Source organism: Nematostella vectensis, chromosome 14 (genome assembly GCF_932526225.1).
Source record: "Nematostella vectensis chromosome 14, jaNemVect1.1, whole genome shotgun sequence".
In the NCBI taxonomy this organism is placed as follows: domain Eukaryota; kingdom Metazoa; phylum Cnidaria; class Anthozoa; order Actiniaria; family Edwardsiidae; genus Nematostella; species Nematostella vectensis.
Window position 1 is genome coordinate 1,562,234 of NC_064047.1, and position 21,188 is coordinate 1,583,421.

A 21,188-nucleotide genomic window follows, 5' to 3' on the forward strand; every position below is an offset into this window, starting at 1 on the left:
ATAAGACAACATACGAGTTAGAAAGGCACTCCCCAAAGACCAAAACATAAGACAACATACGAGTTAGAAAGGCACTCCCCAAAGACCAAAACATAAGACAACATACGAGTTAGAAACTTACTCCCCAAAGACCAAAACATAAGACAACATACGAGTAAGAAAGCCACTCTCCAAAGACCAAAACATAAGACAACATACGAGTTAGAAAGACACTCCCCAAAGACCAACTTTTTACATTTTTGCATACGCGACAGTACCCAAAGCACAGATGATTCTTTTCAACTACATTTTATTTTTGCTTTTGTATGGATTTTCCTTACAATTTTATACCTAACACGAAACGTTTTTTACATGTTTTGGAATAAGCCGCTACTATAGTAGACTAAAGAAATCTTGCCCTCCTTAACAAAGTGTAGGCGATCATTTACAATCACAAACTTTAAACAAACATTGCCCTTGGTCTTGGCAGTTATCTTGACAGGCAATGTCTGTTATTTCGACTGATTGCCCGTAAGTGTTGGCCGTGCAGATGGAAGCAGCACCGGAAGCAGGCAACTCCACACCGCGGATGTTGCAGGTGCAGGAATCAAGGTGGCAAGTAGGTGACCCAGAGAAATCGCACTCATCTTGGCACCAACTATCACTGATTCCGGCAGCCTTTGATTTGCAGACGATAACATCGCTTGTCAGCACAGATGTCGATATTTCGGTTTGGATTTGGGAAGAGGCGGAAGTTTCGATAGACGACACGAATGATGATGTGTCAAGAGATGTCGCTTTTGGAATGGAGGAAATAACTGCTGTCGATATAATATCTCCCTCATCTGATTTCTTCGTAACCTTTTCTTCTATCTCCCGCCAGCCGTCAAAGCTGAACTCATTCTTTCCGTTGAAGTGCTGAAATCCCGGGAAGTCTTCGTTTTCGGCGCAAAAGCAATAATGCGAGATGGAGTCGCCGTCATTTCTTTGTCCGATATACGGACAGTAGAAAGTTTTACATGGTCCGCTGCAAAGCATTCTTAGAGCTCCCGTCTTGACTTTTTCACATCGGATGAGCCGTCCGGCCGGTGAGTGAGAGCACAACACCAAGTGAAACTCGGCGACTAAAGCGATAAGCAACAGATTTTTCATCTTCTGTTGTTTGCGCGATGGATTTTGAAGTCCACTGAGAGCATAAGGTGTAGCCTTTCCCTTTTGTATTAAAAATTAAACCATGTTAATGCCATAAGTTGACATTAGTTTATGGCTGCTTTGTAGGAGGTTGGAATAAACTGTGTAGTAGATTAAAAAACGAAATGCTCGCTATAATTTGATATTTGATTATTCGTTAGAACGGCGTTAGCGTTATAATTGTTTAGCTTTGCAGGTAACTTGATGTGGATGTCTGGATCAAATGCTCGGTTCAATGACTCTGACCAAAAATTCCAAACGAAAGCTAGCAAGTGAGGCTATCATTTACGATTTCCATGACACGAGTATTAAAAATGTTTTTTTCTTCCTATCAGGTTTGTTTGCTGGTTTTTTGAGAAAATACGCAGGAATTCACTTTTATAAATTTTCATTTGAAAATCACATGCAGCGAAAGTTTTGAAATTCATTTTAACATTATTTGATTGGATTTTGTAAACTGCACCTGCTTTATTGGCTTGAGATATCAAAATAAAAGCATACACATTTTAACTGGTAGTGACCCAAAATTTTTCAACTGTTACATTAAAGAAGGATCTTGACATTCATTTTCAAAAATCATGCCGTTTGTATTCTTTGGAGAGGAAGCATAATTGTAGCAAATGATTGTTTGCGCGTACCAGAGAGTACCAGAGGTTGAGATGTCTTTACCTCGCTGGCCACTAAAAAAAGAGAGATGTTTGAGGCCCTGGAACCAGGGTAGTTTGCGCGCTGCAAACTCATTCTACCATTTGAGCTCCACGAAGACAAAATTGCATAAAAGCAAGCGCTTAAGTGACAGCAACTACTAGATTTTCATGAACTAGGATATCACGCTCTTTAGGTGTGTGTGTGTGTGTTGGGGGGGAGGGGAGGGGAGGTCACAAGACACCTCGGATTATCGCGGATTAAGTCATTAGAAACTCTTCCCTGCACCTTACTAAATTTGACATTCCGTCTATCAAGCACATGATGATAGACTCCAAGTACCCCACCCCTTCCTACGGCCCTGCTTGTTCTATAGGATTGAACAAGAATTTTGGTCGCAAAGAAGTTTTTGTATTGAGAGTATCCGAGAAACGGATAGATACCGGAAATACACTCTTTTTTTTTATAAGAACGTCGAATTTTCTGTTGAGGCTGGGCCGTTCTTATTTTTGGGACATTTTAAGGCTGAATATGTTCTTAATGTTCTTAAATTTTAGTGTATATAAGAATATAAAAAACCAATTAATTATAAGGAAGAGAATTACACTAATGATCAATAGCAACAATAAGGTTGCTACTATGAGCACAATTTGATTCTGTATTTTAGAACGCATCAGGACTAAAAAAGAAAGTTTTTCTGCTATCTGAGCCTGGTTATGTTCTAAGCATGTTCTTAAAATTTGGTGAGATCTCAGGCTTGACGTTCTTATAAAAACGGTTCTTATATGAAAAAAGAGGGTAAGCAAAAACACGCCATGATGTACTGAGATTCAGCGAACACCAATGGCGCCAATGGGAAACCTGCCCAAAATACCAATCAGTGTTTGTCGTTTTTCTAAAAGAGCCTGGGGCGAGCGCGCACAAGCAGTTGTCTATAGTCTCGCAACCAGACAGCTGCGGCCAGCCTATAATACTATAACAATATAATTGAGGTTCGCGCGTTTAAATATGTTTTTGGCCCGACTCAGGTTCATCTTAGCCCGAGCGACTATATAGGGCATTAAAAATTAGTAAAATCTAATTTTATTCAAAAAAGCATTTTAGCCCGTTAATTGCACAATAATGCCCTATAAATCGTACTCCAGCTTTGCATACACAATATTAAAAAGCGCACAGATGATATCTTTTCAATTTCAAAATTGCATTTTCTTTTTCTTTTATCGTGCAGTGCCCCATTTCAGGTCATGAATATTTAATCTAGCTGTGAAGTTGGCGGACTGAAACTTAATGGTTTTCAATATTACCATTATTATTTTTTCTTCGCATTTTCCTATCCCGCCAGCAGCCGTCTTCATATGTGACAAGAATGATAAAACCATTTATTAGTATAAGCCTAAAACCTGGGTTGAATGCGATTTTCCATAAACGTTTGTCGACAATTTCCTCGCAAAACCGCATTCTTCATCATCAAACTAAATGGAGTTATTAAACGTTTAGGTGATTTTTTATTGGTGCCGTTATGGAAACAATTTTAGTGCTGTCCAATACGAAACGCTTCAAAATGAATTTTTGGAGTTTGAAGATGTTTGATCCAATATTATGGGACTTGCCCTAAAGGTTGGTACTCACTAGGACGTAAGCGCAAGCGTAAGCGCAAACAAAAGCGCAAGACAAGTGTGAATCGGTCAAACATAAGCGCAAAAATAATCACGCAGTTGCGTTCTCTTGCGCTTTAAAATGGTTCACCAATGACAAAAGTTACTCCAAAATACAAAAATTGTTAAAAAGACGCTCCGAAAAATAAAATAAACGTTTCCATAAACATTAACCCAAAGTGTAACAGCTGTCTCTAAATGTTGATAGTTTGATACCAAGATCAAGGGAAAATACATAAAGTGTGTATATTGCTCACTAACAAAAGATGTGCGGAAACCACAGGTTCCCCATCATGCTCACAGTATGTGATCAGGCCAGCCGCCCAAATAGCTTAGAATTTCATCCAACACATTGAAAGCACAAGAATCAAGTACGAATTATATTGAGATTTTTAAGATTTTATGTCATAGTAGAATGAAAAGCCAGTTTTTTATCGGCGAATTCGCGAAATCGTTCTCCTAGTTTGTTTTCTTACTCTTGCGCGGCCATGTATACAACTAATACAAACTAATAGTGGGATCACATACACTTGGTAGTAGATTTCTCAAGCTATTACATCCATTGCTGATAGCTTGAGAAATCTACTACCAAGTGTACCGTTTGACATCTCAAAGCTGGAGCACTTTGTACTTTCCAGAAAGGACCCTGAAACTGTTTTCTCGATACCGCGAATCCCTATTGGTTTTACAATTAATTGTCTTCAAACTTTGAACTTAAGGAAAGCTATGGGTATCGATAAATTCAGTGCAAAGATTCTTAAGCTGGCGGCACCTATTATTGCACCCTCAATTTCAAAGCTGATGAACTACTCTATCGAAAGTTCCGAGTTTCCAAAACGATGGAAAACGGCCAAAGTTACCCCTTTATATAAATCTGGTGATCATATGGACAAGAGTAACTACCGCCCTATATCCGTCTTGCCCATCCTGTCTAAGCTTCTTGAGAGACATGTTCACAATCATTTTTATGATTATCTTGTCGAAAACAAATTATTATATGCAAGTCAATCTGGGTTCCGCAGGCATCATGGAACTGAGACAGCATTAATTAAAGTAGTAGATAATCTCCTCTTTCAATTGGATAAGAACTGTGTAAGTGGTATGCTCCTTATTGATTATCGAAAGGCTTTTGACATGGTTGACCATATTATCTTGATGTCAAAGCTGAAAGCCTATGGTTTAGACAAGAACACTACGTCATGGTTTGAATCCTATCTACGGGGAAGGCGACAATTTGTTTCTATTGACGGCGTGGACTCAGATCTTTCTGTTATACAACATGGAGTTCCTCAAGGAAGCATTCTTGGCCCTTTGCTTTTTGTTTTATTCATCAACGATCTTCCTTTTCATATTAGTTCACCTAAAGTGAAGATAGATCTTTATGCGGATGATACTACTATCTCGTTTTCAACCGATGTCAATAATACTTCCAATTTAGAGAACACTCTTAATTCAGTGATGAGGGATGTGGAAGTATGGACCAATTGCAACAAACTTCCAATAAATGAGACGAAGTCAAAATCACTACTTGTGACTGGTAAACGCCTTGGAGAGAAAGCACCACACAGTAAATTATCCATTTCGACATCTAATGGAAACACCCTTGAATCAGTGGAATCAGTAAGACTCCTTGGACTGGATGTGGACAGTAAATTGACCTTTTCGGATCACGCTGAAAGGACATACAAGAAAATTGCAGGAAGAATCGGCGTACTAAATAAGATCAAAGGTTGTCTACCCATCAAACAAAGAACAAATTTCTATAATGCCATGATCAAACCTTTGTTTAACTATGCTGGGACTGTTTGGCAAACAGCATCAACTAAGGATTGTTTGTCAAGATTTCTAATTCTACAAAAAAGAGCTGCACGTCTAATACTCAACGCTGAACCCAGAGCACCCTCAGTACCGTTGTTTAATAGACTTCAATGGCTGCCTTTCTATCTGGACAATCACATCTCAATGTGTTCTATTCTCTTTAAAAGGCTACAACTGATGGTGCCCGAATATCTAATTGAAACTCTTAAGCTGAACAATACACTTCATAATAGAAATACTCGTTTCTCAGGACTGAATTTTATAACTCCAAAGTATACTAGAAAAACCGAAGGTGGGAAAACGTTTACAGTAAATGCCATCCATAAATGGAACAATTTAGAAGCCAGCATAAAGAAACTGCCTAATATAAGCTCTTTTAAGAACGCTCTCCGTCATAAATATCTTAATGAACAATTACTTTTAAATCATTTTAATATTTCGAATTAACTCATATTTTATTTTCTTTATTTAATCTTTCTCCTTTTGGTCTGGGTGGGAATAGTATTTTTATAATTTGTATTGTAAATAGAGATTTTATATATATATATATATATATATATATATATTTTATATTGTATTATTTGTATGTATGAGTTTTGAGGGCCACAAGTTTACTAGTGTATTACACTATTAAGTGCCACCCTCTGTAAATAAAGTTATTATTATTATTATTATATTATGTGAGCTTGGGATACCTGTGCTCTCCTTAGCGGCTCAGTTAAACCAAGAGAGTATAAGATAAGAGAGGGACACTTTGGTATTACCCGCGCGCCATGTCGATTCCGAATCTGGCTATTTTTAATAACCACCACTCCACCACTGCGCGTGAGCATTTTTACTCACCCTACCCCCGCGCTTTGGCATTTACATCTTGTTGTTTGCCGCTATTTTTTTGCATGAAACCGAAAAAAACCACCCTATTTGCACAAATAAATACCATCGAAAATGTCATTCTAGCATCAAGGATACGGGCAGTTGCAGTTTATTAAGGGGATGACGCCGTTTTTCAGCAATTCGTAAGCACGCGCGCCGTTTTTGATGCCGTTCGTTTTGACTTGCTCTTAAGCTCTCTAATGTCGCAGCAACACAACCTCCAAGCTTGTGATCTCAAATGAGACTGAATTTCTAATGAGTTATTTCCTTATATATCCTACTATTAGTCCAGTGAGAAAGAAGTAAAGAAGATAACTCGAATTCCCCCACATATGTTCCTAGTCAAAGTGTAGCTGTATGGGGGGGGGGGGGGGGGGGGGGGGGGGGGGACGAGTTGCCTGGCTTTTTATCGAACGAGACGCAAGGTGACAGTCACGTGAAATTTCAAAATAACCGCGTGACGTAACTCCATCTTTGGACATGCGCAGAAGTCACAAAGTGCGAGATCCAAGATGGCGGCCGAGGCTGCAAAAGTCATATTTCTGTTGTTTTCAACTTTTCTTTCTAAACTTTTAAGTTACAGCCAAGCTTCTCTCTTACCAACGTGTACCCACCAAGTAGGCGACAAGAAATTTACAATAATCAGAAGGTATATTTCTATTAGGATTGTATGTCTGCATTTGTTTTCAAGTATTCCGAATGGAGGAAGTGAAACTTTCAGAAATAACTTTAATTAAGTATATTTATGCAATCGTTCTTTGTGATTTTTTTTCTAGGGTTTGGGAATATAGATCAGATGGACACACATACATGATTGATCTATGCGATCAGCTCCTGAAACCCACTGATTGTAGAGGGGCAGCGATCTGTAAGCTCCGAGGCAGTGCCGACAATGGTTTTAATTTGGGACTCTTCTCGAAGACCACGAAAGAATTGTTCGGAGACAACGCGGGATATTCAATAGAATTCACGAATAAAGATGGAAAGTGCGAAGATAAATCACAAGGAGGGGTGACGTCTAGAATTCTCATGCGATGTGGAAAATACATGGTAGGTTTGTTGTGATGATGATGATGAATATCCTTGGATAATACAGTATTTTGAACACTTGGATGATGATAATCTGTTGTTTTGAAATGTTACTAAATCTCTAAACTTTTAGTACTCTTGTAGAAATTTTATTGGTTTCCAAATATGACTGAATAATTGAAATGTGATAGGTCTCTATCGGCTTGAACTTTTCATCATTTTGCCGCATTCATCCATTCATTCCTGCATTCATTAAATTACAGTCCAATGAAACAAAAAACATAAAAACTTTTAAGAGCTATTCCTATACATGATGACCTTAATGCTTCTGTAATACTTTATTTAACAACATGTTTTTTTTATAAGTATGTCTAGCCTTTTTCCAATACAGACACATATCAATGGTCCAAATTTGGAGAAGGAAGGGTGGGAGGGGCACTGGTCACCAATTGAATGGACCATTTTCTCTTTTTTCTTTCTCTACTCGTCTTGTTTGTCTTAATTCTCAGTGGATTTTTCAGCCGTTCATTACCCCCCTTCAGTTGGGCCCTTAGGCAAAACTTTTATATCATAAAAAAATTTGTCTTTGAAAAATTGTGTTCTTCCATTCAACTTTAACTGTGTACATACATTTTAATACAATGATTGTGCATTTATTGCTTGTATTTAGTGCTAACAACTATTATGTGAACCTTTCAGGGATATCCTGAACTGATAGATCACTATACAACAGACAAGGATTGTGTGTACATATTTGAGTTCATAACAAATCAAGCATGCAATATTCCACCTACTGCGGCAGAGGTACCATGTTCCTTCTACAGCCCCCTTGATGGCAAGAAAAGGGACTTGACGCCACTTATTAAGACTAAAGGTACATACAGTTGTGTATACAAACTTTACGTTCATTTTGTGTATACAAACTTTACACATTATGTTGACTGAAAAATGAAAAAAGTTTTTTTTCCTGATTTCTTTTACTCTAATCTCTAAACATGGTTACATTAAGTTTATGATCAGAATACAGCATACTGTAAAAGTTGATCCCTGTTTGGTGATATGTAAAATACTTATAAGGTAAGGTAAGGTAAGGTAAGGTACTGTGTTCCCTGCTAGCAGAGGCCTCTTTTCTCTGTATTTCACTGTGCTGGCATTCACAATAAAAAGAGACCTCTACCATGGGTTGAAACTTTGTTTAATCAAACTGCCGTCCGCGATCATGGATGGGGAGATCCAGAGCGCATGCTCCCTTCATTTTTACTGGCCACTATTTGAGCCCACAATAACTAGCGCATGCGTGTTAAGTGTATATCAGCTGCGGAATAATAAGCCCACATTCGAAACAGCCTCCTCCATAGAAATATCACACAACAAATTATAAAAGAAGCCATTTAATCTTCATTTAGAATTTTCTCTCTTTTGACTACCGAGACAATCTTCTGTTTACAGCTTTTGCATATTCTTCTGGATTAAGCTGATCTAAGTTTACCAAAAAGTTTGGTAACATTTTCTTCGAGTCCAACTGTGCAATATTTGCATTAAAGAAACTCGCCTGCCCACATGTCTTGAAATTTATCCCACAAACAAGACATAACTCGTCTTTGCTGCTTTGCTGTTCAGTCTTTCCAGTGACGTTTTAGGTGATTGTTTTCTTTTTTTGAAGAGGAGAACTAACTGGAGTTTGATCCATAATTCGCGACAAAACCTTTGCAAAGCATATGGATAGCTTTCGCGCGATGGTACAGGTTTTGGCATGTCATGTGGTTGCTTAGAAACACTCACGCATGCAACGAAAACAGGTTAGGCCCAGCACACCAGCCCAGCGAAATACAGAGAAAAGAGGCCTCTGCTAGCAGGGAAGGTACTGTAAGATGATGTGAAGGATAATGAGAAACAGTACAGGTCTAGAATAACATAAACTCCACTCACGAGTACTCGAGAATGCATATTCAACTTGAGATTGGCTCAAGAGTATAGACGAATATTCACAAGCTTGATTTCAGTGTTTGATAATATGAAATGATAATAAGACAATAAGATAAGCTTTCAACATTGGATTGACCAGAGATCATCTAAAAGCAAGTTCTAACTTGACGGAAAGCTGAGGTCTACAAAGAAAATGTCTTCATCGCTGTTTTCTTGAGATCTCCATGTTTGAGTGATCATTCTTAAACCTTCAAAGTCGCTAAAAGTGTGAGCGGTATGATTTCTGCAAGTGGCAAGTGGCTTAGTTCTAGATTGCCTAATTAAAAGTGTGAGTTTGGAGGGGTGAAAGTGCTAATGAGGACTCGACACTCATGAGTGGAGTTTAGGTTACTCTAGACTTGTACTGTATACAGCATATAAATTTTAGAAGCGAACGAAATACTCTTCAATCCCTGTGAAATTCTACCATTCTACTCAATAAAACATTTCCACCCCATTGCCACCCCATTGCCATAAATTATTTTAAGGATTATATTATTTTTTTTCATAATAGTATAACTAGAAAGACTACAAACAGGCTGTAGAAAAACTAGATAGTATGTGTTGGTGTGGTCTAAGCGAGGTATAAATCAATACAAGGTTAAAAAGGTTTGTTGAACGCTTATGTGAAACAGTGAAGATGCACTGACAGAAATGTCCGACCACCTTTTCAACCTTATGTTGATTTATACCTTTTTCCATAATGATAAGATGTTATTTTTACAAAAAATATAAACAAAATATCGTGATCTCACAAGTGGGCTTTTGCAGGCCGTACCCAGTGAGGTACAGCTGGTGCAAAAGGACCCCTCATCAATGGCCAAAGGTCCATTTTCGGTTCTCAACAGAAGTGCTATTTGTAGACAAAACTATAAAGAGTAGGCTACATCACTATGTATAGCCAAATCTGACAATAAATATCCCGTGGAGATACTGCAAAGGCATAAAAAATGCGCTTTTGTTCTCCCAGGGGTGGTCAGATTTTTATCCCCCCCCCAAGAAAATCAGGTCCACTTTTTTGGATTCACACCCCCAAAGAAAAATCCAGGGTACAGGTACTGTTTTATGTCCTTTCCCCTTTTTAATATTAATTTGATATATTGATTGAGAAAAATATCGCTAACAATGTACCACATCTTCAGGTGGCCATCAAGTTGCAAGTGACAATCCCTCGCTTGATTTCCATATCAACATCTGTCGAGAGATCACCCCAACAACAGGCCACACCCAACACTGTCCTGCTGGCAGCGCCGCATGTAATGGCACAGCTAGCAAAGGGGACATCACCCTTGCTTCAATGCCTAAGGCCACATCCAAATATGAGATTGAGATATGGTATAACGTGTCTAAGACGGTACCAGGATGTCCAGGAAAGCCCTTTACCAAGATAACTTTGGCTTGTCCTAAGGAGCTCCATCAAGCGGTGAGTGAAAATTGCGCAGCTAAAAGTATGCAGTAGTCAATGTTTTGGAGGTGTTCATCAACTCAATACTCAAAATTCATACAAATATTCATACCCAGGTCTCAACATTCCAACAACATACCTGCTCAGCACCCAACAAACACACCCCAACGCAGCACCCAACACCGCTACAACACCCCAGTGCAGCACTTAACACTGCTACAACACCCCAACACTCAACACACTGCAACACCCCTACTTAGCACTCAACAACCCTACAACACCCTTACTCAGCCCTCACCATACACACCCTAACGCAGCACTCAACACCGCTACAACACCCCAGCGCTGCACTTAACACTGCTACAACACCTCAACACTCAACACACTGCAACACCCCTACTTAGCACTCAACAACCCTACAACACCCTTACTCAGCCCTCACCATACACACCCTAACGCAGCACCCAACACCGCTACAACACCCCAGCGCAGCACTTAACACTGCTACAACACCTCAACACTCAACACCCTGCAACACCCCTACTTAGCACTCAACAACCCTACAACACCCTTACTCAGCCCTCACCATACACACCCTAATGCAGCACTTAACACCGCTACAACACCCCAACACTGAACACCGCTACAACACCCCTACTTAGCACTCAACAACCCTACAACACCCTTACGCAGCCCTCACCATACACACCCTAACTCAGCACTCAACGCAACTACTCAGGACTCAACATACAGACCCCAACTCAGCCCACAACAAACCAACAACACCGCTACTTACAGTATGTAGCAGCCAGCAACCCTACATCACCCCTACTCATTAATCAATCCTCTTCAACATCCATACTTAGCCCTCAACATAGACACCCCAATGCAGCACCCTACACCGCTACAACACCCCAGCACAGCACTCAACACCCTACAACACCCCAATGCAGCCACAACAACCCTACAAAATCTTTATTTAGGACTCAACAACCCTACACTCTTCCCCCACCCCACCCCCACTCAGCAATCATCACTCAGCACTCAACATACAAACCCTAGCTCAGCAGTCACCTTCCATTTGTTGTTGCATCTGCAGGGTGTGCGAGGACCCATCATGACCTCCTCAGTGAACTGCTTGTATGAAGTGTTCTGGGAGACTCAGTTTGCATGTCCGCAAGAGACACTCATGTCTAACAACAGTTGCGTTCTGACAAACGACCTTGTCCAGTTTGACCTCACACCATTAAAGCAAGATGGGGTTAACTACAAAGTGTATCATTTGGGAGCAGATAAAAAGAACTATACTTACTTTATCAATGTGTGTGGATCTACAAACATACCATGTGAACCTGATGGTAAGAACTAAATACATACTTAAATGTGTGTGGATCTACAAACATACCCTGTGAACCTGGTTTTAAAACTTATTTCAGTTCAGACTGTGTATATAAGAATGCATGATTTTATCTAGGTAGAGCATATAAACATTAGTATGTCTAACTTATAAACTTCAGTTTTTTTAGAAAGGGGTCTAGTAAGATGATTAAAGGTAAGATAATTTCAAGGCTCTAAAGCCATGTATTAGGTTATTCCTTTTTTAGAGGGTTGGGGGGGCAGATGCTTTTTAAAAATATGTATTTAAAATAATTTGAATAACACAGGCATCCACTTTTCGATCATTTCCCAGGTACAAATGCATCTGTGTGTCAGATAATTCCGGACTCTCGACAAGTCGTTTCCCTTGGCGTGTACTACAAACAAGAGCTTCGCTATGCAGACGGCGAGCTCACCCTCACATACAAGAGCGGCAAGACGTGCCATTCTGGCTTCAAACGTGAGACTGTCATCACCTTCAAGTGCAACCCTTCCATTGATAAGGGACTCCCTGTATTCAGCAATGAATTGTACTGTTTGTATTTGTTTGAATGGGAAACTAAATACGCATGTGCTCCATCTAGACGAACAGGTTCTGGCTGCCGTGTTGAGAATAATAATGGTGTACGGTTCGATTTGTCTGAGCTCGTTCGAGTGGACCAGCCAAATTGGTTAGCAATCGATGGAGAATCTGGAAGCTCGGGAAAACAACTCTACATCAATGTGTGTGGAAAGCTCAGTAAGGACAATAGAACGTCAGGCTGCAAGCTTGGCTCATCGGCTTGTATGATACTCAAGGATGGTGCACACAATTTGGGCACATACAGTGACCCACCGGTTCTTAATCCAGACAATTCGGTGAAGCTTGTTTATAAGGAGGGTGACGAATGTGTGAATGGAATCAAAAGGACTACTACTATCACCTTTGTTTGTCACCCCGGTGACCTGACCAGTCCCCCTGTACTCGTGGGTCACTCGCAGGATAACTGTCAGTTCACATTCATTTGGAAAACCGGTAAATTCTTCATGTTTGCTTTGGCTAAAGGCCACGCTCCTTCCATTTTTGTGTGACCTTTTGCATGGTTAGTAAAGGAGACTAATTAGGAAATCTGGCGAACTTTTAAGTAAACAATAGGCGCTCTCTGATGTTAAACCACCCTGTCCCGTGATCACAACCCTGCACAAGCCAAGAGTACAGTACAAGAAAACATATGGGCGAAATTTATGAATATACTTATTCGGGCAGAAATCGCTGATTGATTTATTTGAAACTTTGCCATTTTTATTAAGTTGCTTTTAATCTTTGGTTTTTATCACTTTGCATGTTTTATCAGCATTACTTCCTGAGCTGTACAGCCCTAGAAAATAAGTTTTATAAAGCCATGTACGTTTTGTACAAGTACCGAACGGGGTTGAATGTTCATGAGAGCAGGGCTCTACTGCACAATCTCTGAGCTTACACGGCAAGCATGACAACATTTATACGAGTTTTGAAAAGATCGACGAGCAGTATCGATGCAAAAAAAAAAAACGATTCTTCGTTTACTCCATATATTATTCTGTACGCTCGACTTGTGCAGGGCAATGTTACGTAACAACGCGAAAAGTTTGCCGCGTCTCCTTACCAGTCTCCTCTATTAACCATGACTGTTGTCATTGGTGTGTAGCAGGCCCGTACCCAGGATTTTTATTGGGGGGGGGGGGGGGGGGGGGGGGGTTGGGGGCTGCGAATTCCGAAAACGTGGACCTTATTTTTCCGGGAGGTGGGGTAGGGGGAAGAGGTAGTATCTCCACGGGACGTTTATTGTCGGATCTGGCTACACTCTGACTTACACAGTAGCTTAATGACAAACCAGAGGGATCTAACTTATGCTTTGTAGTTTTGTTTCTACAAATAGCACGTTTATTGAGAACTGAGAGGGGACTTTCACCTGTTGTGGGGGGGGGGGGGGCACCCCCTGGGTACGGGCCTGCGTTATTTTATTTGTCATGCATTTGGGGCTTTGATATCTGGTCATTACGTCTAGTAAGAACCGTAATTGAGTACAGTACTTCATGTAGTAGGGTTAGGTTAGGGGTGAGAGAGATGGTGCCAGTTCATGTTGTCTTACATGACGCACTAACTGCTAAATGAGTACTAAGAAGTCATTTTAACTACGCTATTTAACTACTTATGTATGATGACCTACTATCAATCCTGTGGGACACATGTTATGACTGCCGCTTGACATAGTTTGTGGCTTGCCCTTTAGGAGTGAGTGTTGTTGGTTACGTAGGTGGGTGTATTTATGTCTGTATGGCATCACGTTCTGCTATTCGTCACGCCATAAACGATTCAGGCGTGACTATTGTGTGACACACATGACATATTGTGTGACATACTCTTGCATGACACAGCTGTGGCTTGCCCTTAAGGAGTGAATGTTGTTAATGACGTATTTATGTCTGTATTGCGTCACGTTCTGCTATGCGTCACGCCATAAATGGTTCAGGCGTGACTATTGTGTGACACACATGACATATTGCGTGACATACTCTTGCGTGACACAGTTGTGACTTGCCCTTTGGGAGTGAACGTTGTTGGTTACGTATGTATTTGTCTTTATTGCGTCACGTTCTGCTATTCGTCACGCGATAAATGATCCAGACGTGACTATTGTGTGACACACGTGACATATTGCGTGACATTTTCTTGCGTGACACAGCTGTGGCGTGCCCTTTGGGAGTGAACGTTGGTGAGAACTGTAAGGTACAAGACCCAGAGGCAGGCTATGTGTTTGACCTGAGTCCCCTCTCGACTGCTAAACCTCCGTTCAGCAAGAACTCCTACTTCACAGCTAACAGCACAGGCTCTGGCTATGAATTCTTTCTTAAGGTATTGTAAATACAGCGCAGCAGTAGGCCCACACGCCCCCCCCCCCCAGTATTTCCAAAAAAAATGCAGTTCTCCCTTATGTTTCGAGTCCTGCTACAGCTCTGGGACCGGTTCCTAGAAAAAACCCAGGGATAAACACCAGGCCCATACCCAGGGGGGTTTAGGGGGTGTGAACCCCCCCTCCCCCCACAACGGCCGAAAGTCCACCTTTGGTTCCCAATAGACCTGCTATTTGTAGGCAAAACTAAAAATTACAAGCTAGATCACTCTGGTATGTAGCCAAATCCGACAATAAACGTCCCGTGGAGATACTGCAAAGGCAGTTGTTCTTTCGGAGTTGGTTAGATTTTTATCAAAGAACTCCCCCCTCCCCCCCCCCCCCCCCCGGAAAAATAAGGTCCACTTTTTCGAAATTCGCAACCCCCGCAAGAAAACTCCTGGGTACGGGCTGAACACGGCTGTCTTTGACATTTAATGGGAAAAAGGGCATTTATCCCTGACAGTGCTTTCTAGGAACCCGGCCCAGACAAGCTAGTATTCACATTTCTAACGGAGAGTTTGTAGACATACAAAAAACTCGCGTAAAATAACCGAGATGTTTTCTCAAGCCAGCCACCACCGGTACTTCTTTCCCTATGGAAAAAGCGCCTAAAATTATAATCGTTCCGTATCACATGCGTACCCCCTCCCCCTTACTCTGCAAGCCCTGCCTACAAGCCTGCGATGCAGTTTACCCGATGTTTTATGGCGAAATACCAACCTGGAGCGATTCGTAGCCGCCATACTGTATTGATTGAATCATTTTTGCCCCCAAATCCAAGATGGTGGCTAAGAACCGCTCGAGGCTGAATTTTTGCTATAAAGACACCGGGTAAACGCCTACATTACAAGCTACCTGTCTACACGCCTGTGCGAAATTTGTAAGGTGCTAATTGTGTGCGGACGTTTCGCTTTTATATGTATTTTCGTGTCTATCTTATTTTAGGTGTGCTCGGCTTTCAACATTTCTAACACGAAATGCATCAATGCCGGCGCCTGTCAGCAGAGCAAGCAGAGCACGTATCTGATTGGTCGACCCAATTCACGCCTTCATTACTACGATGGGATCATTAGGCTTACATACCAAGACGGGGACGTTTGCCGACATAATAAACAGGTATGGGAACCCTGCTGGAATTGTGCTCTCTTGGGCTTCCTGTGGTTAGAAATTGGTTGAATGGACAACCCAGGTTAGATATACGCCTATTTCAAAATATGTTGTCAGTTCAAATGACATTGCTTCTATCAAGAAATACCATGGGACTCGTCAAATGTTTACTAGATAAAGATTAAAATGTAGATCATTTCTTCGATTATATTACTTGTCTATAGTCTATAATACGCTAAGGAATGGACTGTTGAACACCTTTTAAGAAAAAAAAAAAAACGACTGAGCTAGAAAACTCCGGGACCACACCATCTCCACACATTGCCGGAGAGGAGGTGTGCAAAATGTTTTTTATTTCAAGATATACCAGATAGAAAAGTTCAAACTCAAGTGCTTTTGTAAGCGAGAGGATCACACTCGCAAAGGCGCCATTTTCAAGATTTCACAGAAGCACAAAAATAATTTATTTTCCGCAGTAAAAAGGACTGATGATCTTCATACCTCCGTATCTCTCAAGAAAACCACCCTAAAAGTATACAGTAATATGTCTATCTCCAAAAATACCATCGTAGAGGAAAAATCTTATTCTTTAGCTCCATCGCGCATAAACAAAACGGTTCTCAAACAAGAAAACGGAAGAAAAGAGCTTTCATCTACAACTGCAAGACTTGGATCAGTTCACCGTCCTGGGCCATCGTGAAGGATTTTCAAAATCGTGAAGGATTTAGAAATCGTGAAGGATTTTAAAAATCGTGAAGGATTTTAAAAATCGTGAAGGATTTTAAAAATCGTGAAGGATTTCTAAATCCTTCACGATTTTGAAAATCCTTCACGATGGCCCAGGACGGTGAACTGATCCAACAATTTCACACAAATTCAAAAGTCGTGAAGCCGGACTAATACAAAAACGTGAACGATTTCGTAATCGTGAAGGATTTCCAAATCGTGAAGGATTTTAAAAATCGTGAACGATTTCGAAATCGTGAAGGATTTTAAAAATCGTGAACGATTTCGAAATCGTGAAGGATTTTAAAAATCCTTCACGATGGCCCAGGACGGTGAACTGATCCAAAAAGCCAACGAAGCGAGGCATATGAACGTGCGATCTGGCATATGGTTTGAATTTGGTTATCCCAACACGGATATAGGAGAAGGTGAAATACTAAAATACGGGCGGTATTTTATAGAAAGAGTCTTTTTACATTTTATAAAGCACCAGGAAGCCCAATGCATTGAAGGATTGAAATATACCTTAAAATGTTTTGTACAACAAAGAATTGCTTTTCGTGAATATTTCACATGTAACCACTAGTCATTTTTATCCTTACAAATAGTTATACCCATAAGCACTGATTGGTCTTCGAACTGCCATTTGCAAATTGCCATTCGCTATTTGCACTGACAACGTTTATCGAAATATACTGTACAAGCCGATAGAAATGGATGCTTTTTCACACTCGATACTTTGCTTGGATCACAGAATTGCTGCTAACAGAGGCTGTTTAATAGATCATATTGTACTTTGTTTTATATATATAAGAATGCGAGTGCTCCACAAGAACGAAGAGAAATTTATGTAACGTTCCACGGAGTACCATTTCTGTACATATCATCTACTACGCCAAGACTTGCATATTTATCAAGGGGAATCTTTGTGGTTAAGTGTGCTTTGCCTTGTTTGATATCGAGCGGATAGAAGCGGAAGAGAAGCGTATTTTGCATACAATAAGGATGGTTGAAAAGAAATACACGCGACAGAAGAACTTCCTATAAATGTATAGTATCTCATTTTGCTATAGTACCTCATTTTGCTATTATAGTATCTCATGTTGCTATAGTATCTCATTTTGCTATAGTACCTCATTTTGCTATTATAGTATTTCTTGTTGCTATAGTACCTCATTTTGCTATTATAGTATTTCTTGTTGCTATAGTATCTCATTTTGCTATTATAGTATTTCTTGTTGCTATAGTATCTCATTTTGCTATTATAGTATTTCTTGTTGCTATAGTATCTCATTTTTCTATTATAGTATTTCTTGTTGCTATAGTATCTCATTTTGCTATTATAGTATTTCTTGTTGCTATAGTATCTCATTTTGCTATTATAGTATTTCTTGTTGCTATAGTATCTCATTTTGCTATAGTATCTCATTTTGCTATTATAGTATCTCATGTTGCTCTATTGTATGACCCAGCCACGGAAAAGCCACATCTCCTTCATGTGTGACCCACTGGCCCTGTCAAATGGAATCGGCTCTCCCGTATATGACAGCGAAGACGAGTGTACATATCACTTTCGATGGTTCACCAAGTACGCATGTCCGGCTAAGGTTAGATCACTGGCTCAAAAGAACCTCGGTTGTTTACCAATTTTTCTGGTGTGACAAAATCTTTAAAAAATGTCAACTAGCAGATATCACTTTGGCTGGACGATATCGCTTGATATTTGTCCTGTGAAAATGTATACGTGAATTGTGAAAACGTAAAATGAGCGCGCATGTAAATTCATCACTGGTTATAATTCATAATAACCATCTGCGAACGAAGTACTGTACTTGATTGACGCTATTTGACTCAGAATATCTTATCTTGAGCCGATGGAAATGGATGCTTTATGTGACTCAATACTGTACCGGAATGCAAAATGGCGGCGTGATTGGCCTTGCTTTCTTTTCGCAGGTCATCGAGTGCGCAGCGCATGCCGGGAGCGACCAGTACGACCTGTCGTCGCTGGTGAAAACAGACGATAACTGGGTCGCCAGTGTCAAGCCGACCCTGCTTAGTCCGGGCAAGTTCTACATCAACATCTGCCGGTCTCTCAACTTGAGACCGGAAGTGGGCAACTGTTTGGGTACTTCTTCCGTCTGTTTGATTACCAACAAGGGAAGTGCGATCAACCTCGGTAAGTTTGTCTTCCGTTTCCTGTTTGTGTATGGGCGACAGGATATTAAAGACTATTGTTTGTTGAATTATGTTCAGTATTTTGGTTTCAGAACTCGAGCTTTTGTTTCTTTTTCGAAAATCTCAAATCAAACGTACTTGTGTTTGTAGGATCAGTCAACGAGGCATTGAAGGTGGAGGCTCAGGACTCAGTCAGTCTTACCTACAGTGGAGGCGATGCCTGTGGATTAGGAGGGAAGTACAGTGCAGAGATACTTTTCATTTGCAAGAAGGGGGCAACGGTAAGCATATCCAGGAATTTATTCTTGGGCGCCAGTAGGTGTGTAAGTATTTCGAGAAACTTTACTTGGGCTTCCGGTAGGGTTTCCAGGAACTAGGATGTAATGGTAAGTATTTCCAAAAACTTAACTTTGGTTTCAGGAAAGGTTTCCAGGAACTATTCTTGAGCAATAAAAAGGGTGTAATGGTGAGCATTTCCAGGAACAATACTTAAGTGCCAGGAAGGGCGTAACAGTAAGCAATGTTGTATATCAATAGAGCTGATATTTTTATTAGCTGATAGAATCGAAAACTCTTCCATGTGGATTGCTGGTCATTGGGTGTACAACTCACATGAAAAAGTTAGCCCTTTCAGCTCTTTGATTTACTTCCAGGACACCTCACCAGTCTTCCAAGGCACGGATAAATGCAAGTACATGTTCCGGTGGGAAAGCGCTGCCTCTTGTCGCATTACCAACGTGATTGGCGCCAACTGCTCTGTGCAGGACCCAAAATCGAGCACTGTGTTCAACCTTCTCCCTCTCAGCAAGCCCACACTCTCCCCCTACACCCTCACCACCCTGGACGGGCGCACTTTTAAGCTGAACATCTGTGGCAAGATCAGATCATGTAATGCGGACAGCAGTGCGGAAGTTGGCGCGTGCTTGACGGAAGTCGGCAAAAGTACCATCATTGGTATTCAGAGCCAAAAGCTGGAGTTTCGAGGGGAGACCCTTGTGCTAACATACAGGTAGGTCACGTGATCAGATTTGTCAATCAGTTGGCATAGAAATGGTTTTCAGAGCCAAACCTGGAGCTTGGTGGGGAGACATTTGTGCTAACATACAGGTAGGTCGCGTGATCATTAAATGTGTCAATCAGTTAGCATAGAATAAAGTATCGCGTGACAAGATGTTTAGTTGCCCGCCATTCATGACGCCTTAAAATCCACAATCTTACGGCATTGCGTGACAAAACCTTTTGCGTGCGTTGCATATTACGTAACAGTAATGCTTATCATGTAAAGTGTAACGTGACAGATGGTTTTGCGTGACACCCATTCTTGTCTAGCAGGATGTAACGTGATGAGCGGTATCGCGTGACACCGACTTTTCGTTTATGTCTTTTAGTGATGGTGACCGCGATGGCGTGACAGGCTTACCTCGTATCACCCGCATCCGGTTCTACTGCGACCCTACCACCCCTCTGGGGCAACCAAAGTTTATAGAGCAAGCGAGCGAGGCCGAGGGCGAGGCCTACTACTTTGATTTCCAGACGTCTCTGGCGTGCTCCGCTAAGCAGGTCCAGTGTGCGATTGAAGCCAACGGCATGAAGTACGACTTGACACCGCTTGCTTTACAGACAGGTTAGTGAACTCCTCGATAAAGAGGACGGTGATTTTTTCTAGGCTCTTATTGCAAATGAAATGACCTGTACAAGTCAAACGGCTAAAGTAAGTCCAGGACAGTTTATTGAGCCCCTGTAGAAAAAGGACAGCTAACTAGTCTGTTTTTTTTATTTCAGATGTAATGACCTTTATAGGTAGAACGGCTCTTGACATCTGGCATCATCAGTAAAGAATTTTAAATTTAAGTCACTAGATACCTAGTAGTTAGTTCGTTAATGTTCCACGACCTACAGGAGTTCAAATCTCAAAGAAGTCATTAATCTTAGCCGATCACATTTAAACGTAAAAGGCATGAATGGTAATGAGATTTAGGCGCCATTTTAAATGATGTCCAGAAGACAATAGCCATCCCGTGATGCTAAAATCAGTTTGTGACATTACAGTATTCATCGTCTTGCCTTCCGATAGGAAACTGGGATGCTGTTGATGTGAGACCTTCCAAGAAGCACCTTCACTACTACATTAACGTGTGCAAGCCATACAACCAGCCCGTGGGCGGGAGCTCCTGCCCCGGAGGTCCCATTGGCGTATGCCAGGTAAGGCCATCATATGGTCGCAGCAATCGTAGACTTTCTGAGCGATCGTTACGCTTAGTTAGGCTTGTTTCCATATTATCGTAGGAATCGCATTGTAGCGCAGCAGTCGTCGTAGTGATGTTA

The 21,188-nt window shown here is 40.9% G+C and overlaps 1 protein-coding gene across 1 annotated transcript in view; it reads left to right on the forward strand.

The window, feature by feature from the left end:
• Positions 1-6,643: 6,643 nt before the first annotated feature.
• The window catches only part of LOC5518835 (cation-independent mannose-6-phosphate receptor), a 43,117-nt gene continuing 28,572 nt past the window's right edge, over positions 6,644-21,188 (forward strand). The window contains exons 1-14 of the mRNA XM_048721789.1: positions 6,644-6,810; positions 6,938-7,211; positions 7,890-8,064; positions 10,298-10,578; positions 11,660-11,918; positions 12,251-12,952; positions 14,643-14,812; positions 15,798-15,968; positions 18,158-18,292; positions 18,642-18,864; positions 19,014-19,144; positions 19,517-19,872; positions 20,252-20,487; positions 20,938-21,065. Of these exons, the coding sequence (XP_048577746.1) occupies positions 6,674-6,810; positions 6,938-7,211; positions 7,890-8,064; positions 10,298-10,578; positions 11,660-11,918; positions 12,251-12,952; positions 14,643-14,812; positions 15,798-15,968; positions 18,158-18,292; positions 18,642-18,864; positions 19,014-19,144; positions 19,517-19,872; positions 20,252-20,487; positions 20,938-21,065 (3,378 nt within the window). The 5' untranslated portion in view covers positions 6,644-6,673. The remainder of the gene's footprint in view (positions 6,811-6,937; positions 7,212-7,889; positions 8,065-10,297; positions 10,579-11,659; positions 11,919-12,250; positions 12,953-14,642; positions 14,813-15,797; positions 15,969-18,157; positions 18,293-18,641; positions 18,865-19,013; positions 19,145-19,516; positions 19,873-20,251; positions 20,488-20,937; positions 21,066-21,188) is intronic.